Raw genomic sequence first — 27,643 nt, 5'->3', positions numbered from 1 at the left:
CTCTACTACTGTAAAGTGCCAGGCCGTTTTCAGTGGAATGTATTTTAAAATTTGCGTATATCTACCGTTGTATAACAAATACCAGCATGAAATTTTCTACATATCAACTACATAGAATAAACAACTGGTTTAGAGTGATATAAAGAGTCAAAAACCTTTTACTGTTGATTCATAGTTGTCGATAAAGTTTATTTTTAGGAAGAGGAAAAACATTTTCGCACTTTCTCAATATCTACTTTGAAAAAGTCATTTAAGATATAAAAGAATATACATGATTATGTATAATGTATTTCTAAATACAATTCTATAGAATAACTAATTTGAACGAGAGTATTAAAGATTTGAAAAAATTCAAACAAGTCACTAGTAAAAACAAGACAATTTTAGTAACCGATAATATTGGCGTATATGTATCGATGCATGGCAGATACTGACAAGAAAATTTCTATGTGCGGAAAACATAGTATGAAAATATTTCTGAATTATTAAAAAATAAAAAATAATAGTTGATATTATAGTTTTTGTTTTCAGCAAATTCATTTTCTTGTTTTCACTTCTAGTATCTATTTGAAAAAGAATTTTACAATACAACAGAATATATGTATAATTAAGAAATCTATGGCGCTAAAGCCCCGATTTTCTTTGGCCTACCAAGCGACCGCTGTTGAGTTTGGAGACATGCAGTTTACGAGGTGAGGCATGGTCGGCAAGACGAATTCTCATCATCATTATTCTTGGTTTTCTAGACTGGGGTCACCCTCCCACCCTCATATATCGCCTCAATTGCAATCACTTAGGGTCACGTAGATTGAGTGAACCTCGAACTAATTCCCAGAACCAGGCAAAAATTGTTGACCTGGCGGGTATCGAACCCATGACCTCCGGGTGAGAGGCAGGCACTAAACTTAGCCTGCGGGCAAGTTTCCACCAGAAGAACAGGATCTGCAGAAATACCATATTTGCTCGCATATAAATCTCCATCCACGTATATCTTGCACCCCATTTTTAACACCTGAAACTGCATTAAGGAGTGAGGGTAATTGTCTCCACCTATTCAATTCTTGAATTAATGTAAATCTGGATTCAATACGGACTAAAAATGAAGTTTTTGACATTAAAAACCTGAAACTGCAGGCAAAACAATCCCCACACATAACTCAGATCAATTTCTGACGTCAAAGACATACGGTACATACACAAAGTAAAGTTTGCGTATTCCGTGGACATGCCTACATTAAATATCGGAACTGTACCATTTGCTGTTACGGTGCTTTGTACGCGACAGTACAAGAAGCTGCATTTCTTTCTACCTGCAGAACAGTTGTGGCTAGCTGTTGTAACAAAAATACCCAACTTGCAAACCCCCCGCCCAAGGCCACATTCCCAGCCAGTCAGTCACACTCAGCCATCCTCCTCACTCCTCCGCCTTTGTCAATATGCTTATCGCTAACTGTCCGGCAGAGCTGATAACGTGAACTGGTAGTATTTCCCTGTCCAGGCAGTCGAGCGATCAAAGTATTGAGTATCGCCCACCTGTTGTATTGTCGACAAGTACCAGAATGCTGTCTTCACATTTCATTGTTGTTACTCAGCTAAGTTTTCTTGTGTAGGTCGATTTTTAAGTTACGGAGAAAAGTTTGAGTTATATGGCTGGATTTAAACTCAAAGTGATAAAATATGCTGAAGAATATGGCAACAGAGCAGCCGGTCCAGAACTCAGTATGACCGAGTTTCGTGTTCGCTACTGGTGTAAACAGAAAGCTGCGCTAGAAACCACCAACCGTACACATAAGACATTCAAAGGACCAAAAAATGGTAAGTTTCCTGAGCTGGAAGACTAGTTGCTTCATTACGTTACAGAGTTGCGAAATGATGGCTTCAGTATCTCGCATGAGGTGCTACATTTCAAAGCGTGCGAACTAGCGATTAAAGGAGGAATCAGCCGTTCGGATTTGAAAGTGAGCCGTGGTTGGACCCGTAGATTCATGACACGAAAGGGATTCTGCCTGCGAAGGCGAACATCTCTGTCAGAGAATGCCAACTGATTTCAGCGACAAAATCATAGATTTTCATCGCCAAGGGATAGTAATGTGGAAGAAAAACAATTAGCTCTTATCTCAAATTGGCAATACAGATCAAACCCGGATAAACTTAGATATGCCAGGCAACACCACGATCAACAAGAAGGGAGAATCTAGTGTGCTTGTACGTACAACTGGGTGTGAAAAACAGCGTTGCACTGTCATACTAACAATAACTGCATACGGAAGAAAATTGCCACCATACATTATTTTCAAAAGAAAAGCAGTGCCTAAAATTAAGTTTCCTAAATGCATTCATGTACGTGTTCAAGAGAAAGGATGGATATAGCTCTTGTCCAGGACTGGGTCCGTACGGTGTGGGGAGCACAACCAGGGGCACTGCTTCGACGCCCAGCAATGCTAGTGTGGGTCAGTTTCCGCGGACACTTGGTGGAAGACATGAAGAAACGTCTTCAGGAAATTAAAACTGATTTCATAATTTATGGTGGACTCTCACATTGTCTACAACCCTTAGATGTTTCCGTCAACAAGCCCTTCAACGACAACATACATAAATTGTACGCCAAAGGGATGGCAGGAGGGGAGCAAGAGTTGACGCCAGCAGGCAAAATAAAGAGGCCGTCAGCTGAACTCGTGTGTTTGGGTTATGCGGGCATGGGTTAGGGTGTTGACAGATGTTATTGTGAAAAGTTTCTTGAAGACTGGCATTGGAAATGTGTTGACAGAAGTCTGGATGATGCAGTATGAAATGGTGACCAGAATGATGCACGTCAGAACAGCTCAGAGATTGAAGGTGACAATGAACAGGGTAAGTATGCCAGCTGTCTTGTTTCAATGACCTACAGCAAATTTTATGCTTCTTTTAAATACGATCTTTCGCACACAAATCCCAGCATAAATCATGCGCCAAAAATATTCACACTTTTTTTTGCTAGTGGCTTTAAGTCGCACCGACACAGACAGGTCTTATGGCGACGATGGGATAAGAAAGGCCTAGGAGTTGGAAGGAAGCGGCCGTGGCCTTAAGGTACAGCCCCAGCATTTGCCTGGGGTGAAAATGGGAAACCACGGAAAACCATCTTCAGGGCTGCCGACAGTGGGATTCGAACCCACTATCTCCCGGATGCAAGCTCACAGCCGCGCACCCCAGACCGCATGGCCAACTCGCCCTTATTCATACTTATGTTTGGTCAAAAAAGTGCAAGTTATATGCGAGCAAATACGGTACGCAATTTTGTTATGGAACGATGGATATGCTCTTTTTCACAAAATGCTCTATTTTAAAGGTCGAGAAATAGTTGCAGCACATATGATCAGTATCTTGGATTTCAATGTTAGCCGAGGCTGGACGATTAATTTCATGAAGGGAAATGGACTTTCTCCTTGATGAAGATCATTAGGCCAAAGGATGACTAATGATTTCAACAAAAAGTCATTGAATCTCATTACTTCAAAATTGGGAAGCAAATGCTTTCCCGCATAGGAAATGCAGATCAGACTACATTGTTTTAATATGCCATGAAGTCGAAGAACGGGACACTGAGTGTAATCATACGCACTACTGGAAGAGAAAAACCACGATGTACTGCAATTCGTACTTTTTAACAGTTGATGGCAGAAGCTTACACCTTACGTTGTTCTGAAGGGGAAAAAAAAAAAAGACTGCCGAAAGTAAAATTTCTGCTAGGGATCAATATTCGTATCGAAGAAAAAGGGTGGATAGACATATCTCTCATACAAGATTGGGTACGAATAGTTTGGAGAAATCGACAGTCTCTCCTTTGATGCACAGCCCTCCTTCAATCGGACAACCTTCGTAGCCACCAGACGGAAGACACTAAGAAGTAAATGGAAACCATTAAGTACCGACTTGGCAGGAATTCCTGAATTCAAACTGGTACTTCAACCCTCAGATATTGAACGAACAGAACACCCTTAGCCCCTAGTTCTGGATCGCCTGAAAGTGGAGACAGAGGAGGTGGTGGTGATTAGTGTTAAGAGGAAGTACACAACTGGGCAACCATCCTTCTGGGGAGAGCGCATTTGTTTATTGCAATTAATTTATTTGATACACACATTGAGGTAATCTTCTTACAATTATTTGACTATTGCAACATTGTACTTAGAGCTAATAATTTTTATATTCATTCCACAAATTATCATCCTCTTTTTTTAGCTTTCTTTTTATCCTAGATGTAGTACAGTACTACATATTTTAGGACAAGCATGTATCCTCCCCTTCATTTATAAGTTAGTACTTTTCTTTTTCCTTTCCTTTTGCCACATTAAAAAAAAAATACAAAATAAGTTGCTATTCTTCCCAGTGTAATCCATTCTTTGTTTTAGAATTTAACAATTGTATAGAATTCTCTCTCTCTCTCTCTCTCTCTCTATTTTTGATTTCTATTCACCACCCCCTACGTACTCTTTATAGATGCACCTCTTCCATTATTTCTCCACAAAATAAACATTTTTGTTATGTTTCTCTCTCAGACTCTTAATGTTTATATACAGTAAAACCTTGTTAATTCAAAGTCGTTGGGACACAAAAACCCGGACTTCAAATTACATGATTTCGAATTAACCTCCAACTCTTTAATTCAGAAATGCCAACCCTTGTCGCATCAAAAAATATTTTAAGACCGATGGCCAAACAGGCATCAATTTTTGGTAATGAGACAAAGTCTCTCATAGTGCATTGGCACTGCCAGTGGCTACACAGTGGCCTCCACGGTATGCACTAGCCAGCGTCTTGGTAGGTGTGCTAGGTACCAACTGATGAGCCCAGCCTAGTACACTGTGGTGAAACGCTGGCAACCAGGAATGAGTTAGCTGGAAAATTTATAATGTCCAATAACGGACCATTTATATTGGTATTATAAATTTACTCATTCAGGACCTGTTATTTTCCACGAAGGCCTGGTAGAATGAGTACTTGATACCCCTGAGTAAACTTTAAAGACAATTAATATGATCTTGTAAAATGTAGAGGGGCCAGAAATTGTAAAGATATTTTGCAAATGTAAAAGTTAAGGGTTGCCTTTAGTAGGATGTAAGGGTTTGGGAGCAAAGTCTCCTTGGTAGAACTGGTAGAGCATATAGGTTCTTTCTTGTAAAGTAAACTGGCGGCCTTTGGAAGGCCGTAACGTGTAATCCTTGGAGCAAAGTGCTCTTGAAAATTGTGATTTAGAAATTCCTTTGAAACGAATTGGGAGATTAGTCTCCTTGCCTATCTAACTAAGCACAACATTAGTGATGTTGGAACCTTTGTAAATTATGAGCTTGAAGCTCAAATCGTAACTTACCAATTCTTGGTTCTTCTGCTTTTCTATTTTGTACGAAACTATCTCTGTACCTGAAATCTTATTATTTGTTAAAATTCAATATCTGAAAAGAAATATAACCATATAACCTTTATTTTAAAGTTTTAAATTGATCTTTGACTATCGTAGATAGACCCATTCCAACCAGAACCTTCTTTCACCTCTGCGTTCCACAGAATACCCCGGAACAACTGGTAGCAGAGCGAGGTTGAATGGGTCTAGATAAAGCTCCGTTTGACGGCTAAACTTAGAATTCTCTCCGAACTCTAAGAATTTTCTCGGTTGCTGGAAATTTTCTAAATTGTTTCATTTTATCTGTCAACATGTTTGGTCCTCGCTCCCGGGTACTTGCGCAAGGAGGAATTGATCTCTTGAGCTCCTCATTAGAATGGTCCAATCTGGGGGCACGATTGTGGCAGATATTGCCAAACTTAGAGTCGCTAGAACTTCCTATTCGCAACCCGGTATTTGGGGAGAAAGAAATTGATGAGGCTCTATCCACTATCACTGACAATACCACTGAGCTAGCTTCTACAGTTTCCTTGAAGAGAGTGATCCATCTAACAACCAACTTAAAAGAGTGCAGGCTAGACTGTTTCATTTCTACAATAGGGCTAGGGACCTATTGCCTCTAAAATTGAAGGAGGATCATGCTAAGGAAGCCAGTAACCTATTGGAACACCTCTCTGATATGTCAAATAGAGTTAGTCAATTGTTGACCGGGGCCGCTACTCCTAAGGCCGACCGAGTTGCTATGGTAAATTTATCTACGGAAGAGGATCCTAGTAAATCTATTGAAAGTAGGAAATCTGTAGTCACTCAAGAAACATCTGCCCCAACGGAAGAGTCTGGTCATCCAAGACCACTTCCACTGTTCTTTATGACTAATGCTGTGGTCGAACTCTCTTCACCTTCAATGCAGTCCCCTATTATGACGCCGTTTCAGCAGTTTGACTCACCCCTTGGCTATGTTGCTTAAAGGAATTTCCAAGTTTTCAGTAAATTCAACTTTGAAGTCCTTTCCTTCTTAAGATTTTTAGTCGAATTCCAAGATCATGCTTTAGCGTTTGCTCTCAATCACTCCCAAATTCTTCATATTATTTACCCTTATTCTGTAGGCAACCTCTTGGACAAAATAGTTCAAGCAATAGCTGATCGATCATCTATAGAAGACTTTCATGCCCACCTACTGGCTAATTTCATTCCGGCTAGAGCCATGTCGTCATTAATCCAGAAGTACTATTTTAGAGTACAGCGGTTGGACGAAAACCTTGCCGACTTTATTCAGGATATTAAATTTTACATCAGGGTATTTGCTCTTCATTTCCCTGAAGATCAAATAGTGCAGACAATTGTTGAAGTTATTTCTCTGCCACTCGACCTCAAACCTTTCTGAATTAGAGGCCATGGCTGTGTCAGCCAAAGGAGTAAGGTACGCTGTCACATTATGACTCACCAAGGAGCCCCCTCTGTCTTCTAACCGTTCTGGGCCACCACCTCGTCGAACCTTTCTCAATCTAATCAATATAAGAAAATATTTCCACCTAATCGATACATTTATTTTATTTTGCCTTTCGCAATTTATAAAATCATTAAGAATAACAGGATATGTTTTATTGCTTTGTGATCATCATCAGCTGCATACACAAAGCTTAGATAAAAAGCATAAAGCAATCACATAGTTAAATCTTTGTTGACTTTAAAACTAATGTTAGTATAGGACATGTGGGTTGGAGGGGGGGGGGGAGGTAGTGTGCAATGAGAGGGGACGATTGTTACAAGTACGTTAAACTTAAAATGACTTAAAAATACCATTTAAGAGCCAAAATGTCTTTGGCATCATTTAAAGTCCCGAAGGCTTAATAAAATCACTTATTTAAAAACTAAAAAAAATTGGTGTTGTGATCCTGACCTTGTGTAATAGCGATGTGATGTGGACTTGTTGAGGTTGAGGACAGTAGAAACAGACCCACACCCGTAATTACGGGGAGTCAAGGAAGTGAATTGGACAGGGATCGTACAACAACCTATCCAACCTGATACGTTTAGGATTACAATAAATTCTTAATTCAACCAACAGTGGATACATCTTTTCCACTTAGAAAAGGATAAACAAGGGGATCAACCTTTTTAGTACAGTACAATGATGAGGAAGAAAACTAGAAGTCAAGTAAAGAAGAAACACATTTCAGCAAAAAACATTTCATCAAGGTTACAACACCAATTTTTTAGTTTTTTAAACTGTCACGGTGACAAGTTTTAGCTTTACCCAACCATATTTCGAAATCTGCATTCGTGCTATTGAAATTGGTGTCATTTGGAAATTATTTCCATCTTGTATTCAACTAGTACTTTCTATGTGGCTTTACCCACATTATTTATCTGATACCATCTTCGTCATTGTAACCATGAGATTATATTGCTTTAATGTTTTCTCTTGGAAGCCTTAAACTTGGTCTGGTACAATTACATGCCCTAAGTTGTAATGTCTCCTTGAGGGCGAGTCTATTACTTTCTCTTTCCGCTCGGTGGGGCCATGCTGATTATTGGTGTGTGCCGCCATGAGTTGTGCCTTGTGTAAGATGAAGGAAGGACGTGTGTTTGCTCCGCTCCGGGATATGGTTCCTAACTACGATATGAAGCCTGGATAGTTATTTGTGTGAGGGCTTGCCCTCGGAAAACTTCTTAACTTTTTTCAATCAGAACGTCCTCTTATTTATTTACTTTTCTTCTGGATATGGTAAAGTAATAGTGCCTCTACGTGAGTAGACTATGGTAACGTGTTTCTGCAGCTTGAACCAACATGTCTCTTCACAATTCTATTCCTTTTGGCCTCTGGATTCTATGGAAGATGGTGTACGAAACTTCGTGTCTCAAGATTTCGGGTGTGTGAACTTCTATAAGCGTCCATCTTCGCATTCTTTTAATTTTAGTTAGGGTATTCATTAAATCGGGTTCCTTTATTGTATCTTGATAATATCGCCTAACTGTTTCTGAAAAGTGAGGGTAGTGAATTTTAAGAAGGTTACTTCCAAATAAGTATTATGATTTCGCATTTCTTCTTGTTTTGAAAAGGCAAATTGGTTTATACTTATCTAACGTTTTTGGTGTGCGTAATTGGAAAGGTAACTACTCTGTTTATAAATTATAGAGCACAAGAGGTTTCAGCTGAATTTCAGTGAAATGTTTTTCTGCCACATTCTAATTCCGGTTAATTAATTTTATCTTGTAGTGTTCATTTTTCATTATGTTTTTGGGGTTTCTTTTCCTCCTGAATATGTACCATTGTTGTACTTGTTTTGATATGGGTGGTTGCTATGGACGCATGGGGTGTTAATGTTACCATTGCAACCGGTTGGGTTGATCACTTCTTCTTTGCGTTTAGGCCATCTGTGGACCACGGTGCTTGTGTTCTAGCTGTATTTTTGTCTTCGTCTGCCCCTTTTAGCATACTGGATTGTGTTCTTAGTGGCCTCTTGAGCCTTCCTGTTGGCCCAGTATTCCTTCATTTTCTCGCTGAATTCTTTCCTGCGCTCCTCTGACCAATTCCCGGCTCCTTTGTGGCTAGCTGATGTAAGGGATGTTAGGAAAGGTTTAGTTTTGACCATTAAACGGTATGCATTTCTGTCAGTAATGGCGGCTTGATTAATATTAAGCTCTGCAAGATCTTTCTCCACTTGTTTGGTCCAGGGGAATCCAGTAGCTTTGCCTTTGTTAGCAACCTTGAAGATCTTATGGGATAATCTATTAGGATCCATTCTGTATAGGTGTCCACAGAAAGTCAGACGTTTTCTCCTGATGGCATCTATGAGGTTTTCTTGATGCTGGTAGAGCTCATTGTTGGGTTTGTACCATCGCCTTCCATCTGGTAGGATCCTTGGCCCTATTATTCTTCTTCTCAGGAATTTCCGTTCTTGCACTTCCAGGGCTCTCAGTGGGGTTTTTTTTAGTTAGGGATAGGCATTCTGCTGCATAGAGGACTGATGGTCTGACTACTGCATTATAGTGTCTCAGTTTTACATTCTTTGATAAATGCTTTGAGGCATACAGTTTTCTGCAGGCATGGTAGGCCTTGTCTAATTTGATTCTCCTTTGTTCAAGAGCCATCGTTTCACTTAGGTCCTCCGATACCCACTCTCCGAGATACTTCACATTTTTAGCTCTCTTGATGTGTTTTGTATCACTGACTCCCACTGTTGCAGGGGCATCTTTGATGTTGGTCATAAACTCTGTCTTTCCAATGTTGATCATGAGGCCCGCTTTAGCTGCAATAGAGTGTAGTGTTTGAAGCTGCATAGTGGCCTCATGCATGTCGTTTGCTAATAAAGTAAGGTCATCAGCAAAGGCCAGGCATGGAATCCTCAGGTTGTCTGATTTCAACCCCATTCTTAATCTGGTGTTCTCAGGTAATGACATGGTCCATTTTCTTATGATCTTTTCCAGGACACAGTTAAATAATATGCATGAACCATCTCCTTGCCTCACCCCTGTTTTGATTGTGAAGCTCTCTGATAATTGACCTCTAAACTTAACTTTGGAAGTGGTGTTGTGCAGCGTGGCTTGCACCAACCTATTAATTTTTTCGTTTAGTCCCAGTTCTCTTAAGGTGTTGAAGAGTGATCCTATCCACGGAGTCGTATGCCTTCTGGAAGTCTACAAAGATAGCTACCCACTGTCGGCATCTTTTCTTGCTATACTGAAGGATGGTCTTCAGATTTTGTATCTGTTCAGCACAAGACCTTGCAGTTCTGAACCCTGCTTGATATTCTCCTAATTCTTTATCCAGTTGTCTTGTTATGTGCTGTTCCAGAATCTTGGAAAAGACTTTATACGATACTGAAAGGAGTGATATTCCTCTATAGTTGCTGGGATCTGTTTTGCTTCCCTTCTTGTGGATTGGATGGATAACAGCTGATGTCCAATCATCTGGGAGCCTTTCCTTAGCCCGTATGTCCAGGATTACTTTGTGTATGTGCCTGAATGTTTGCTCACCAGCTTGTTTCAACATTTCTGCTACTATACCGTCTTCTCCAGGAGCTTTGTTGTTCTTGAGAAGTTGAATGGTCTCACTACTACTACTACTACTACTACTAGTACTATTATTATTATGGGGTGGCTTTCGGTCTTTACGTTGTATTCTAATTACATTTGTTGGGTGATCTCTACATCTCTGTGATGTATTAACTTGTTTTTCCTTGTCTTTTCTTCTTTTGCCTTTATTATTCTGTTGGGGTTGGTTTAATTCTGCCCTCCTGTTGGTTGTATGATTAATTATGATTTCCGGCAGTGAGATACGAACTGAATTCTGGTGGAATCTCTGTGATGGTTATTGGTACTGTACAAGTATAATAATAATAATAATAATAATAATAATGAAAGAAAATTAAATTGCTTGAAACTATGGAAGAGAATAACTTAAGCAAAGAAATGGTTTCTGGTGGATTGTAAAACAGGTTACCAAGTGCTCAATTTCTTGCAGCTGTTTAAAAATATAGAAAATCTATTTTTTCATTTTTTCTTTTCGTTCGGCCGGACACTTTAAATTTATACATCACTATTGATTTTAAGTAGCTTATAGTTTCATCTCGAGGGCGTTCATTTCCTTAATTTTATACTAATTTTATACCCTTTTAACTCTTATTTATTGAATAAATAATATGTACCTTGTTCTCAGTGAACCTCTTGTTTTTTTTGGTAGTGTTAAAACAACTCATTGCCATACCAGGGGTTATTTTGGGTTCATGGGGGTAACTGTTGGATTTAACTAATGTAGCGGTAAGTGTTTGATGTTAATGAATTATTTTTGCTGTTGCCTTTAATTTTCTTTCCGTAATTTCTGAAAAATTATATTCTGAACTAAAAACTTCTTGTAAATTTTTTTTCCCCCGGACTATTGTATCTCCTCTACGAAATGTGTTTCGGCTAACTCTTCTCCATCAGAAATTTTAGGTTCTATTTTTGCTAAAATTCGCATTTCAAAATTTACCTGGAAAGTGAAGCTGTTTGTTGCTAAAGAATTGTCTTGCCCTGTAATATTGGGGGGGCCAATTTCATGTTCAATACCGGTCTTGTGCTCGACATTCAGAACAAGTCGTGCACCTTCAAGTTTGCTAGAGTAGAACGCAGCCCGGAAGGCGGTTTCGTTGTACAGAGAGAGACAGAAGTATGAGGTGCGGTGATGCCAATGTGGCTACTCATAACAGCATGTATGTGTAAATATTTTTTCATCCAGTTATATCTTTAATTCCAAAGCGATGACCTATATTTTTTTTGGGCTTAGAAGTTTCCTGAAAATCCAAATTAATTTTTAACATCAAACCCCGAGAAAGTGTTGAGGGTAATTTTCGAGATATTAAAGAAGTTAAATGGAAGTTGAGAGAAATGAAGGCGAAGTGCAGAGAGCATAACAGCATTAATGTGTAAACATTTTTTCATCCAGTTATATCTTGAATTCCAAAGTGATGACCTATATTTTTCGTGGGCTTAAACGTTTCCTAAAAGTCCAAATTAATTTTTAACATCAAACCCCGCGAAAGTGCAGAGGAAAATTTGAGATATTAAGGAAGGTAAATGGACGGTCCAGTTTCAATGCCGTAGAATATTTGCCGTTTTTATACTTATCAAATGTTGTACGCAGAACATTTTAAATGAAATCGAGGACAGTCACTGGCTTCTTCCTCTAAGGGTTCTTCTTTGGCGACCTGAACACTGCATTATTTTTATTTCCGAAGCTTGTTTTATCCTCTGTACTGTTTGCAGGCCGATACCACACGCGAGTGCTGTCTTCTTTTGAAGCGTGGCAACATGGCGTTCCTCACCTTCTCCACCTATGAACGCCTGCTGCTGCGTGCTTACCAAATACAAATACACTGTCGACGGAATACTTGTCTTTTTGCTCTTCCTGGATCTATTGTACACACGCAAATAGTTCCCTAAATTCGTTGATTATGAAATTTACAAATAAAACTCTAAATATTCACTTGTGACCTGCACAAACAGGCACCTCTTACAGAAATTATTCTTACTGGCTCAGCGGAAAACACGTCATACTACAAAGCGCGCGAATGTTACTGCGCAACCCTCTTCAAACCGCCTTCCGGGCTGCGTTCTACTCTAGTAACTGTAATATTCCCCTTTTGAAGTGTAATTCTGTTTCATGTTCATCTGTTTTGCCTACCCAGAGTGAGATGATGTTAGACCTTAGGCATCTAACTCAGAAACAGCCTGAAAGTATTAGAAGGTTGTGTCAGTTCTTTCCTGGTGCTTTTTCAGATACCCTTGGTGTTATTGACCTTACTGAATATAAGATCAAGTTGACTGATTCTATTCCAGTTAGGTTTCTGCCTTATACGCTGTCCCCTCCTAAGATGAAGGCTCTTAAGGAAATCATCGATCAGATGTTAAAGGATGGTATCATTCGACCTTCTAAGTCGGCGTATTCAAATATTTTTCTTGTACCGAAACCCCAAGGTGGCTTCAGGCCTGTTATTGATTACAGGGCTTTGAACCTTAAGGTGGTGTTGCAATCTGTGCCCCTTCCTGATCTTTACTCTTGTTTTTCATGGTTTCGAAAGGCCAAGTTCTTTACCATCCTTGATCTTAATCAGGCATTTAACCAGATACCTCTAGCAGAAGAATCAAAACATCTAATGGCTTTCACTACGGATTGGAACTTATATGAATACAACCGCGTGCCTTTCGGGCTCCCCACGGGGGCAACTGTTCTTACTAGACTGCTAGATAGGGTCTTCTCTGATATCAAATTGGAATATCTGTATCATTATCTCGATGATGTCGTGTTTTCTGAGATCTTTGAAGAACATGTACATCATCTGAAGGAAGTCCTCAATGGCCTTCGGAAGGCTGGGTTGACTGTCAAACTATCTAAGGTAGCTTTTGCTAAGCCTTCTATGTTGTTCTCAGGGCACATTGTGTCGCCTGATGGTGTTCCTATTGATCATTCTAGAACACAGGCTATACGTGATTTCAAGCCTTCTAAGGACATCAAAGGCATAGGCATGGTGAATTTCTTTAGGAAATTTATCCCTAACTTCGCTAACAGGGCAGCGCCCGTGAACCTAATGCGGAGGAAAGATGTCAAATTTGAATGGGGGCCATCTCAGCAAGCCGCTTTTGAGGACCTGAAATTAGCTCTTTGTAACGCTCTTGTATTAGCCATGCCCGATTTCTCTAAGATATTCATAGTCCAAACAGATGCCTCTTCATCGGCTGTTGCCGCTGTCCTTCAGGAATCCAAACTCAGAAGGCGGCCCATCGCCTATGCTTCTAGGACCTTATTGGCTCAAGAATGCAAATATTCTATCTATGAACTTGAGGGTTTGGCAGTATTGTTTGCCCTAGAGAAGTTCTGCCTTTATCTGGAACATGCCATATTTGAATTAGAGATGGATAATCAAGCCCCAAGTTGGGTCTTAGCTAGGCCTCATCGTACTGGATGTATCGCCCGTTGGGCTATCAGGATCTCAGCATTCCAATTTGATGTGCGACACATTCGAGGATCAGAAAATGTAGTTGCTGATGGACTAAGCCGCATGTTTTCCAATGAGATTGAGCCCAGTGAATAGGAAGATAGTTCTCTTCCCACGCCCATACCTTCGTGCATTAATGCTATTCTGATGGATGCCCCTATGTTATTTCAGGATATTGAGAAATATCAACATGAAGATCCAGTGCTGGCTCCCATTATGGAAACCCTCTCTTCTGGGGAACATGTTGTCCCTTATGTATTGAAGAACAGAGTTTTATGTTTCCTACGAGGCACGATCAGAAGATGAAAGTAGTGGTTCCAGTTGTGCTTGTACCCATGATCTTCAAATACTATCATGAGACCCCATTAGGGGGGCATTTAGACATCTTTAAAACTCGGGAAAAGGTCAGAGAGATGTTTATTTGGAGAATATGGACGGTGAAATTCGAGAAATGGTTAAAGTTTGTAAATCTTGGTTGCTTAGTAAGCCCACCTTGTCCACTAAGCTAGGGCTATTGTCATCACATTAAGCATCTCGCCCCATGGAGCATCTATATATGACTACATTGGACCTTTCCCCCAATCAAAGGGGAACGGAAATAAATTCATTCTGGTGTGTGTAGATGGCTTCACTAGATTTTCATGGTTGTTCCCGACTAAGCTGTCCACCGCTTAGTCTACAATTCCTTGTCTTAATCCTATCTTTACCGGGCGAGTTGGCCGTGCGTGTAGAGGCACGTGACTGTGAGCTTGCATCCGGGAGATAGTAGGTTCGAATCCCACTATCGGCAGCCCTGAAAATGGTTTTCCGTGGTTTCCCATTATCACACCAGGCAAATGCTGGGGCTGTACCTTAATTAAGGCCACGGCCGCTTCCTTCCAACTCCTAGGCCTTTCCTATCGCATCGTCGTCATAAGACCTATCTGTGTCGGTGCGACGTAAAGCCCCTAGCAAAAAAAAAAAATTTCCTATCTTTGCTTCTTTTCGTCCTTGTCAATTCATAGTTTTCGATAATGCTAAGGCTTTCACATCCTACTTATTTCAAAAATTCTGTTTTGACCTGTCTATTTCACATGTAACAACTTCTGCTTATTACCCTCAACCATCTCTGGCTGAGTGGGTCAATCGTAATCTTCGATTGGTGTTGATCGTGTTTCATCATGAAGATAATTCCAGGTGGGATACTTCGTTGCATTGGTTATAATTTGCCCTAAATTCAGCAGTTCCTGAATCCCACAAGTTCACTCAGGCATCTCTCATGTTCAAATTTGTTCCCAACACGCTGTGCTCTAATCTTTGGTCACTTAATGAAATACTGCCAGAGATAATAGATCCCGATAATATTAGAGATCTATGGAAGAAGGCTAAGAGTAATCTTAAAGTTTCTCATGAAAAGGTTAGAGAAAGATACGATCGTGGATGGAGGCCCATCAATTTAAAAGTCTGAGATCAGGTTATGGTTAAAAATTTTGTACCTGCGGGCAAGCTTGCCCCCAGATTTCATGGGCCATGTATTATTTTGGATTTCTTAACCCTTGTCTCTCTTATGGTCAGCAACCCAGCCACAGAGAGGATATTTAGAGTTCACCTCTCTCAGGTGAAACCTGCATAAATTCCTCGTGGTAGTACATAGGTCACTAAATCTTGGCAGTAAGAAATAAGTCTTGAATTTCAAAATTGAATGTGGTAACTTATTTGTAATATGGAGGCCTTTTGCCCCGACCACAAGGGAATTATCTTGTACAACCTTCCCCTCTTATAAAATTGACCACTTGTCCATGACCTGGTGGCCATTACCTAGCCCTGTCTCCAAATCCATGCCAACAAACACAGACACTAATCCTCTACGCCACCCGCCTCATCACAATCTGCAAAAATAGTACTCTCCATCTCCATCAAACGATCCCTGTTGCCGAGTAAATTACTGTTTCAGTGCACCCTCAGCCATCAGCAGCCATATCTCAACATCTGGCGAGTGATGCCGGCGTAGATTTGAGGGGAAGGTTCCTATCTTTAGCTATGTAACAGTCAATTTCCGAATATGTAAACTTTCTTCCTTCTCATGCAAAAGTTCAAGTAAGTCACAAGTACTTAAATGAAAACCAGGGATAGAGAGTGCGTTACCCTCTCGAATTACCCTTCAATTAATATTGAGGTGACTGATTTTGTAACTGTTTTTCATTTGTAAATTGTAAATTATCCTGTCCATCTAGTCACCTCAGTGTTTGGGATTAGCCTCTGCATCATCAGACCAGAAGCTCCAGTAGGGTTTTAACATTTGATTTCAAGGAGCGCAAGTGTTCACCTCTATACATTTTGATTTTTAGGCCACTAACTGAACCTGTTATTTTTCACGAAGGCCCGGTAGAAAGGGTACTAGATATCCCTGTGTAAACTTAAAAGATAATTAATATGATCTTGTAAAATGTAGGTTGTGCATACAGAGGCCAGAAATTGTAAAGATATTTTGCAAATATAAAAGTTAAGGGTTACCTTAAGTAAGCTGTAAGGGTTTGGGAGCAAAGTCTCCTTGGTAGAATTGGTAGAGCATATAGGCTCTTTCTTGTAAAGTAAACTGGGGGGCCTTTGGAAGGCTGTAATATGTAATCTTTGGAGCAAAGTGCTCTTGAAAATTGTGATTTAGAAATTCCTGTGAAACAATTTTTTTTCTATTTTCTTCACGTCATACTGACACAAATAGGTCTTATGGCGACGATGGGATAGGAAAGGCCTAGGAACTTGAAGGAAGCGGCCGTGGCCTTAATTAAGGTATAGCCCCGGCATTTGACTGGTGTGAAAATGGGAAACCACGGAAAACCATTTTCAGGGCTGCCGACAGTGGGGCTCGAACCCACTATCTCCCGATTATTGGATACTAGCCACACTTAAGCGACTACAGCTATCAAGCTTGGTGTGAAACAAATTGGGAGATTCGTCTCCTTGCCTATCTAACTAATCGCAACATTAGTGATGTTGGACCCTTTGTAAATTATGAGCTTGAAGCTCAAATCGTAACTTACCAATTCTTGATTTTTCTGCTTTTCTATTTTGTACGAAACTACCTCTATACCTGAAATGTTATTTGTTAAAATTTAATATCTGAAAAGAAATATAACCTTTATTTTAAAGTTTTAAATTTACTATTGTAGATAGACCCATTCCAACCAGCACCTTCTTTCACCTCTGCGTTCCACAGGAATACCCCGGAACAGTTTTGATCTATTTTCAAATTGTAAATACTTTTTTAAATATCTGAATTCTTCAATAATTTGCACACCCAAAGTTCTCTTCAAAAAAGTGTGTTAATTATGCTAGAAAATATGGTAATTCTCAATAACACAGCTAAAACCAACTTAAAAGCTATAGAATTTGATCTTACCCAATGAACATATTATTGGATATATTGTCCAGATGACCTCTGTACTTCAACCATGGACCTGCAGCGGAGATATGGTCAGTGGTGCACTTTCCCTTGACCTAGAACACAGATAATTAAGCTGTTAATTTACTTTGTAGATTCAAGATAAGTCCTAATTCTAGCCAAATAATTAAATACATAATGTTACCAAAAATAAGGAAGTAATCCTTACGGTGTCCTTTTTTATTTTTTTCATAAATTTCCCAAATGTTGGCAACAGTTTGCTACATATTGTTTAATCTCAGATCCTGCACACTCTATGCATTCTTTGCAATGTTATTCATTGGTACTTCTGTGTGATGACTGTTTTAGGTTAAAGGTGTATTTATTCCTGAGTCACTTTCGAAGACTTGTGAGGTTTCCTTATGCAATTAATACATCATTTGTGTATTATTAATTTAACTTTTATTTAATCTAATTATTGTAAGACAATGTAATATAATGTAATATATGTACTGAATATTTCAATGCCTCGTTAGATGAAAGAGAAGGCCTGAGGGCCTTAATCTAGGCAGGTAAAATGAAACATTACTAACTAGTAATACCAATGGATAACTCCCAGCAAGGCTAGTGCAACTGTCGCATTTTAAGGTGTCAAGTCTATATGGTCTGATACTATAGTTTGAGTCACTTTTTTTTTGGAAAAAAATTCACTATCAGAATGTTAGCCAGCAGGGTAGGAGAGGTGGTGGGATACAATTTCTATCACTAGACTGCATGCCAAAAGCCTGGATTCAACTCTAAACCTCTCTGCAGAAGATTCGTCTCACTTCATGCCCAATCCTTTAGAGAAACAAGACAATAGTTGGACACTTTCATGACAAAGAGTTAGCTATTAAATTTTATGCCAGTGTAGGCACTATAAACAGAATTACTCAGTGCCACAAAAAGACAAGCTCAATTTCACCACAGAAAAAGGAAAATAAACCCCTGGCTCACTGCTGTTGACTTGGCTTGCGAAATGGAAGAAAGAGGCGTGAACCTGTATATTTCTAATTTTCATCCTAGACTTCTGACAACTAGAAGGAAAGCCCATGAATCTGTAAAGAAACACCTAAGAGGAAAAATGTGCAATAAACTTCTCTTGTGGGCATGTAGTCATCAGGACTGGACAGTGGAACACTAGAAAAAAGTTTCTTTCCTCTGATGAGTTACCTTCAAGTACAGGGACAGAGTTAACAACTTCAGCGCATTTGCAACAGATCGTAATACAATCCGCGAAGATGTTTTGGGAAGTGTCTCATTCATTAAGGACCAGGACCCTTAGTACCAGCCAATAGGGTCACGAAATTTGACCAGTAAATCCAAATATTGGAAAGGAGAGTTGTTGGTGAGCTGCGGAAGAGGTTTCCAGATGGTGATGGAGTTTTTCACTAAGATCTGGCTCCCTGCCTGCCATACTTCACAGAAAGCGCCAAATTCTTTAGCGACAAAAATATTTTTTGTCTTAGAGCGGCCAGGAAACTTTCCTAACATCAATCCCATAGAAAACATGTGGGCTATTTGTAAAAGGGGACTTACAAAACTTAACTGATCAAAAAAAGCATGATACGTTCTAATCAGTGTGGTTTCATGATAACGAAATTAAAAATGTGTGTTCAATGCTTGTTGAACCATGCCATATCATGTAAAGCAACTTATAAAACAGACAGGAGGAGACACATTAGCTGTTAGCAAAGATTAAAATGTATGTATTAGGTAAGTGCAAAGAAATTAAAGCAAAATGTTGTGTTCCCAATTACTTTGCACAGGACTGTATGGTTGACTGTTTATAAGTGAATCACATTCTCAAGCTGTACTGGAATTACTGGCAATGGCTCACCTGGTACCTTCCACTTAAAATAGCTGGGAACGGTTTGCTCATTAAATAATCTAAAGGTGGAAAGAAACTATTATATAGAATCATATAAAGAGAGGAGTGAAAACAGGGAATAAAGTAATGAGTAGACCTCGGATTTTTAGGTGCTAAATATTGTATTTTAGGTGCCTAAAATAAGATTCAAATATGTAAAAATAGGTTCTAATAATATGTTTTAGACAGCTTCAATTTTATGTATCTTAATAAGCACTTATCAATTAAAATATCAATTTGGAAAAATAAAAATGGTAACTAAATGCATAGAAGTAATAAGGCACTAACATGTTAATACAATATTTCACATATACAATGGTTAACCACATTTTTGAATTTTTATCTCTAAATAATTAAAACATTGAATTACAAGCTTGTTACTGCCCATAATTTGATGCACAGTAAATCACTAGCACTTTTTCTAGATTTTCTGTTGTGAAACTTCACCTCGTCTGACAATACTAGCTTGTTGGCTGAGAAAGTACCCTCAACGTCAACAGAGGTTACAGGGCTGCATTTGAATTTTGGTACAAGACATGGGGAGACGTCTCATTCAATGTTAGTTTTGCCAATCAAAACATCAGCCACAGCATGAAGCGTTGACAGTCCAGGGTTCTTCTGTAATACAGTAGAGTCTCGTTAATCCGAACTAACTGGGACCAGAGTCTGTTTGGATTACGAAATTTTCGGATTAACTGGAAAATATTTTCTAATAAAAATGTTATTGTTTTTACGTCCCACTAACTACTTTTACCGTTTTTGGAGACGCCTATACTCCGAACGGCTCTACTTCTAAATTGACGTTTTGGCAGATTTTGGCTCTGTCTGGTGGTTATGCGCTAAAGCATAGACATCCAACCAATCCCAAGCTGCCATTCATATCGATTTATATCGGCAGAGCACGATCTCGAAACCTAATTGCCAACTCTAATATTTACATTCACCACGTGGTTAACCTATCTCGCTCAGCGTGTATGGTATTCGGTACGGTTCGTGATCTTTTGCATTTTCCTTCAGTAATTAGTGTGTTTTCTATATTGTTGGAGGGTTCCAGTGACTCTGAGATCAGTAGAATGTTCCCTTTGTAGGCCATAACCTCTTTCTGTGCCAGCCATTAGCGGTGAGTGATGTGTTATTTCCTCATTCTCTTTTATTAATAAAATATTCTCTTTTAGTGTCAGATGTTAGTAAGCGTAGTTTTTGTGAAATTGTTTTCAATCCATATTCATTAGTTTTTCTGAGTACAGTATTACATTTGACAAGGGCTGTTTACCGCGGTCGTATTGCATCAGCTGTTCTCGCGGGTGTAGCACGCTGCCAACAGAGCAAAGGCGATGCTCATTTGTTTTGCGAAACTTCAATTTAGAAGCAAGGCCGTGCGGAGTATAGGTACTGGGGTTTTCTCTCATATAAATTCTTTTACGTGCCAGTAAATCGGCTTACACGACGCTGACGCATTTGAGCACCTTCAAATACCACCGGACTGAGCCAGGATCGAACCTGCCAAGTTGGGGTCAGGAGGCCAGCGCCTCAAGCGTCCGAGGAAAGTAGTTTCTACAATACAGTACAGTATATAATGTAATTTGAATTGTCCATTCTTTAGCAGTTACATTAATAAAATAATGTATAAAATTACAGTAGGGTAGTTAAGAACCCGTAGACCGGGTGAGTTGGCCGTGCACGTAGAGGGGCGTGGCTGTGAGCTTGCATCCGGGAGATAGTGGAGAATCCCACTGTCGGCAGCCCTGAAGATTATTTTCCGTGGTTTCCCGTTTTCACACCAGGCAAATGCTGGGGCTGTACCTTAATTAAGGCCACGGCCGCTTCCTTCCAACTCCTAGGCCTTTCCTATCCCAACGTCGTCATAAGACCTATCTGTGTCAGTGCAACGTAAAGCCCCTAGCAAAAAAAAAAAAAAAAAAAAGGACCCGTAGAGTGGAAAACAAAGAACATGACATTAGCGAATGAATGAAAGCCGACTGTCATCAATTACAAACAGACCAAGAAATTGTAGCTATGGTGGAGAAAGAATCTGGAGTTGACGAGGAACAGAGTGATGACGAAGAAGACCGCAATGAACAACTTGTGTTACATTCAGATGCCGCGGCCGTCTGAGAACTTGCCGTACGCTACGCCGAGCAACACTCAGCTGCTACGCCCACTGATATGTTTATGAGACTCTGGTTTAACACCTTCTTCGAGTAGGTTCCAATCACTACGGCAAAAGAAACTAACAGACTTTGTAAAGATAAACGACCAGTGATTGATGGTTTATGATGTGTAATTATGTTTACATTAAGTTATTCTAGTAAAATATGACTAATAAAATGCAAGTAAATATTTATTCTATAATGTTCTTTCATTTCAATAAGGAGAATTTAAAAAAATGAATATTTCAGTTCGGATTAACCGGACTTTCAGATTAACGAGACTCTAGTGTACTTTATTAAGCTTGTCCCGAATTCCATCTCTAGCGGGGCCTGGAGCTAAGCTGATATTTCCTTTCACCTCTTCTAACAAATCCAACTGTTCGTAAACAGGTTTCCCGGAAGACTCAAGTGCAGAAATAACAGGGACCAAAAAAGTATAATGGGACCTGATGTAGGCAATTTCTTGGGAAATGGTTACATCCTTTAGAACATTTTGTCCGTGATGCACATGGCATCTTCATTTAGGGCGAGAACAGAACTTCTGATTGCATCAAAATGGATTTGTGTGGGAGCCTTTACAAAAATTTTCTTAGTGGAGATCATCTTGTTAACTCTAGGAAATTCAGCACGTATCTGCTCAGACACGCAATTCATAGCATGAGGAAGACAAGTGACGTGAATCAAAGCAGGGCAAAATACTTTTAGCAACTTAACAGCAGCAATCATGTAGGTGGCTGCATCAGTAAATATAAGAAGCACCTTATTTTCGTCCATGTTATTGGGGAAAAACACCTTAAGACCTTTATTTACAAACTGAGGAACTGTCTCCTGATTGGTTTTAGTTAACTGTCTGCTGCAGATCAAATATGGCGAACACAGTGTGTCGGGATCTAATTTTCCAACAATTAAGTGGGTCAGTAGTCACATTGACAGAGATCCAGATGTATGAGTCTCCTATATGTTCCCTTATCTGCTCGACTGCATCTTCGTAAAGAGTGTCCAGGTAGTGTTTTCTTAACATTGATTCAGATGGAATGTTCCAATGACAATATTTTTGTAAAAAACTTTTGAAGGAAGTATTTTCAAGTGAGTTGAAGGGAATATTTGCTGACACAAGAGCTCTGCATAAGTCCGCACGGAATTTGTCTTTGCTTCTCTTTTTTTTTTTTTTTTTTTTTTTTGCTATTTGCTTTACGTCGCACCGACACAGATAGGTCTTATGGCGACGATGGGATAGGAGAGGCCTAGGAAGTGGAAGGAAGCGGCCGTGGCCTTAAGGTACAGCCCCGGCATTTGCCTGGTGTGAAAATGGGAAACCACGGAAAACCATCTTCAGCGCTGCCGACAGTGGAGCACGAACCCACTATCTCCCGATTAATAGATACTGGCCGCAATTAAGTGACTGCAGTTATCGAGCTCGGTGCTTCCCTTATTTAGCATTTCCGTTATTAATAATCTTTGTTTAAGATTTGATTTTCTTTGCAGATTTTCCGTATGTTTAATCCCTTGGACACGTTGACTAAGATGCGATCGCCTTTCACTGGACACCTAGAAACAACGACAACTATAAATAGTCACAAATATTGTGTAAACCGTGCAAGTATATAGGCCAGATGAAAATATGCACAGAAGACTATTCAAATTCATAAGGCCTTGTAGCACTTCCCGATCCCTCCAGTAGACATGCACCCTGGACCTTTAAAGTAGAGGCAATAATTCCATGCGACTATTCCTATCCTGGTCCAACCTTTGTAAGACAGACCCTCCAACGAGGGTGGGCGGCATCTGCCTTGTACAGGAAACAGCATGCTTTTGTAGTGGATGATAGTGTTATGTGCGAGTTTTACGAATGTTTCGGACAGTACAAATACACAGTCCCCGAGCCAGGGGAAATAACTATTTAAGGTTTAAATCTCCGATCCGGCTGGGAATCGAACCCGGGGCCCGCTGAACGGAAGGCGACTATGCTGACCATTCAACCAAGGAGCCGAACATAGTAGAGGCGAATTTAATTAATTTCTTTTCCCGTTTTGTTATGTTCGGTTAGATTATGTTGGCCAAGATTTTTGTTGCAACCAGTAATGAATTCCGTGTTTTTTCCTCCCTACATTTACTGTATGCTTATAAAAAAAAATCATTGTTGTATATATTTACAATGTGTATAATCTGTCATACACTTCTTACAATTGATAAAAGCGCACATCTAATTTTCTTACAATTTCCACCTCGTATTTTTAGGTTCCCTACGGCAGCATGATATTTTCATTTTTCAATAAGTTTGTAGTATTATTCCTCTTCTAAAACCTGCTTGAAAATTTGCCTTTCTCCGAAATGAGTATACCTTACAGTACCACACAAACATGGCCAGTTTTAAACGATTCCATACACAAAAAATCGAGGGATCAGGATGCGTTACAATCCCCAATTCATATTTACTGTTATACTTCTTTTAGTGTATGTACACTGAATTGATGTATAAAATGTATAAAACGTAATGCAACAGAGAGATGGAACGCCTACGTATTAAGTACGACTCTCACACCAAGTACGTACTTCAGAGTGAAATATCAAACAAATTTCACTCACATCTTTGCTGCAAACGTCGCAGAATATGATTTTTCCGTCCGACGTGAAATGAGGAAACTCCTGCAACCACTGTTTAATTAAGGATGTCTTGGAAGCTGTCACTTTCGGCATAATGCACACACTGAGCAAACGGATGCACTGAAAGTTTCTCACAGAATGGAATGAAGAGTTTCGTTTCCAGCAGGTCAATGGATACTGTCCCCCACCTAATGACACACAGACTAAGGGACAAAGGGAGTATTCACAGCGGGAGGTTCTTAACCTTCCATCGGTTGCAACTGATCTGATAGGCAGAGGCTGAAGTCATCGGTCGCTACAGCTCCAATGCGAGGACCTACAATTCTCATCCTCTGACTAGCCTAGCTCCTTGCCACGTTCGTTAGTCATGTGACAGGCAGTCTGTGTTTGCTCGCTCCATAAGCCGGAAGTGTTCCAACTGATCTGGTTGATCATTGCGACTGTTCCCGCTGCAATTGGTGTTTCAGATATGCAAACAATTGCTGTTCTGTAAGTAGTTAAATTTTTAAATTTGGTGTAATTTCCCATGTAATCATGTAGATAGTGCAATATAAGCCCGGTGTCTCACAGGCACATTGCGACTACTTACGTCCCTATTTCTCTTTATTTTAGATTTACAATTCATTATGGCCAGTAGGAAGGAACATTTTAACTTAGACAGAGCAGAAGATGTGGAGGATGTCCAACGACTTGCTGGATGAAGATGATGATGCATTACAAGAGAATTTTGAAGACAACAGTGACACAGTGACGATCTTCTGGAATCGAGAGATGGTGACTCGGAAACAGAACAAGAAGATGACAACGGTGACGCTGATGAACAAGGAGCATTAGAGCCCAGTGATAATTATTATGAAGGGAAAGACAAGACAATTGTGTACAGTGGCGCCATCCCAACAGGTCCGCGCTAGGAAGTACAATCTCGTACGATATCTACCTGGAGTTATAGGACTAGCAAGGCAAGCTAAATCACCGCTTGACTCCTGGCAGTGTTTATTTACGGATGAAATAATAGACACTATTGTAACTTACACAAATCAATACAGGGACTATGTGAAACAAAATTTTACTTGTGAAAGGGATGCTGAGCTTACAGTCCAAATAGAGATAAAAGCATTCTTTGGCCTACTGTACGTGGCAGTAAAGGTGTACAAATTGTACTTCAGGCTTGCCTGCCCCAAGCTGCTCTGCAACAAGCAAAGCAGCTTAGCTTGAGAGTCAGCGAAGCAAGAGTGCACGTGTACTGAGCGCGATAGTCATAGCAAACCAAAACCTGGGTTTCCCTAAGCCTGACAGGTTGCCTGGGACCCGTTCGGACTGCCGGACTTAACAAGAGTGAACGTGAAGTTTGCTATCGATGCGACGTGAATGTGCCATTATATGTTAGTGTAGCTACGTATTCCGTCGAGTGCAGCTCTGTTGTAGTTCGAGGTGCAACCGGCAGGAAAATGAACAAGTCAACCGTAAAGAAAATCGAAGAAAAATTAAAAAGTGGTGAATTTATTCTAGCTACAAAACAGGGCTCAAGCCTAGCATGGGAAAAATTTTCATGTATTTATGAACAGGTATCAAATAAGCCAGTAGGTTACTCGCAATGCAATTTTTGCCAAAAGCTACTCAGCACCCATTCAGGGACCTCAAGTATGTTGCAACATGTCTGCAAATTTGACCCAAATGTTCCACAGTCTAAAAATATTTTGAAAGAGGACAAGGACTTGGTGACTGACAAGTGTGTGGAAATGTGCGCCAAGGACTTGAGACCGTTTACAACTATTGAGGGCGAAGGCTTTTTAAATTTAGGGCAAACGCTGATAGAAATGGGCAAAAAGTATGGCTCAGTGGATATTAAAAATATTATACCCTATCGAGTCACAGTTGCTAGGAAGGTACAAACTTTCGCGGACAAAGTGCGCAGTAAAACGCTTCCCGACATAGTACATGCTAATAAATCTGGTGTCTGTGCGAGTACCACTGACCTGTGGACAGATAATTACAAGGGTGTGCACTATATGTCTGTCACAATGCACTATATAAATGCAGATAGGTCTCTCAATAAGTATGTATTAATGTGTTCGGCCTTCCCTGACTGTCCAAAAACTGGTGAAAATATTCGCAGTGAATTGGAAGATCGTCTGAAAGGACATGGCGTTTCTCATGAAGATATTTGCAAAATTATATTTGTAACAGACCAGGGAAGCAATATTGTTAAGGCCCTCAGCATATACAAACGTCTTCCATGCATGGCTCATATTATTAATACGGTCTTGAAGCATGTTCTGAGCGAACCCTTTTTGAAAGAAAGTGTTCCTAATGTGTTAGCTGTTATCCATTCAGTGAAATCTCTGGTTTCGTACTTTAAGAGAAGAGGCCTATGTGTGAGGTTACAATCATCTTTGAAACCGTATGTATCTACTCGGTGGAACAGTTATTTTGACATGCTGCAATCAGTTCACTCCCAGATAGATGCTGTGAGAACTGTTTTAGAGAAGGAGGGTGCCTCTGATAAAATGCTCGGTTATGATCAGGACATTACTGGCCTGCTTATAACATTTCTTAAGCCATTTAAGGAAGCCACAATTGATCTCGAGGGTGATGAGGAGCCGACTTTACATCTGGTCCTTCCGTGGTTTTATGCCTTAAAAGCCCATTGTACTCCACAGGATGACGAACAGGTAAGATTTCCTTTCTTTTAAATTTTAATACGAGTCTCCTGATATATCAATGTAAAAATGTTTTCATACTAAATGAATTTTCAGTACTTGAAGCTTTTGAAACAAACCGGTGGTGTCTTCCTGGAGCAGAAAATGGAAGTCACTATGTTACACAAAATTGGAACATTTTTGGTGCCTAAATATCGCACATTAAAGAAACTAAATGCAGTAGAACAAATGTCTGTTTTTGAGGCAGCTCGACAAATGTGTGCTGAAGGTAAGATTCTGTGGTTATTTCTTCATTATTATTATTATTATTATTATTATTATTAATATTATTATTATTATTATTATTATTATTATTATTATTATACCTATGAAAATTGGATATTTTTAATATTCTAACATTAGCATTAAATATTTGGGCATATATATTTTCAGAGCAGCTACCCAATCAAAATAGACAAGAAGTCCCATCTTCTTCAAATGAAGAAAATTCAGTGCAACGTAAGAAAGCGAAATTTGATGATTGGGCAGAAAATTCGCCAATGATACATGATGAGGTCAGTAGGTACTTGCAAGAAGGGTTTATTAGTGACGAAAATATACTGCGGTGGTGGAAGAGTAATTCGCACAGGCTGCCCCGACTTGCTTGTGTAGCGAAAAGAGTGCTTAACATACCCGCTACGAGTGCCTCCAGTGAGATGGTCTTCAGCTGCTCCGGAAATTTAATCAGCGAAAAACTTTCCCGTCTTGATACGCAAAGACTTAATGACCTCATAGTAATAGACACGAACGATAATGTGTCCATGTATTAAATAGTGGTATGCAGTATGCACAATATGAGGCGACCACAAAGTAAGAGAGCAAGTGGTAAAATTACACTTCTAAACTGATTAGTTTTGTAATTATTTCTTTTGGTTTTGTGGGGAAGGAGTTTCTAAATTATTAAATGTATTTCAAAAAGTTATCTATAAAATTAATATTTTAAAGATATTTATGATCTGTGCCTGCATTATGTATATCTTTGCTTCTAATTTTCTCGAATTATAAATAATACATTATATTTATGGTCATATTTCCATCAACTTTCATTGTGTTTATTTAAATATTC

At 39.6% G+C, this 27,643-nt stretch overlaps 1 protein-coding gene across 1 annotated transcript in view; it reads right to left on the bottom strand.

The window, feature by feature from the left end:
- The window catches only part of LOC136877293 (aconitate hydratase, mitochondrial), a 225,399-nt gene that overhangs the window by 44,397 nt on the left and 153,359 nt on the right, over positions 1 to 27,643 (bottom strand). The window contains exon 12 of the mRNA XM_067151224.2: positions 17,234 to 17,331. Within this exon, the coding sequence (XP_067007325.1) occupies positions 17,234 to 17,331 (98 nt within the window). The remainder of the gene's footprint in view (positions 1 to 17,233; positions 17,332 to 27,643) is intronic.

The sequence above is a fragment of the Anabrus simplex genome, chromosome 7 (assembly GCF_040414725.1).
Source record: "Anabrus simplex isolate iqAnaSimp1 chromosome 7, ASM4041472v1, whole genome shotgun sequence".
NCBI lineage: Eukaryota > Metazoa > Arthropoda > Insecta > Orthoptera > Tettigoniidae > Anabrus > Anabrus simplex.
Note: the sequence above shows the minus strand (reverse complement) of the source record. Positions and strands in the feature narration are given on the sequence as shown.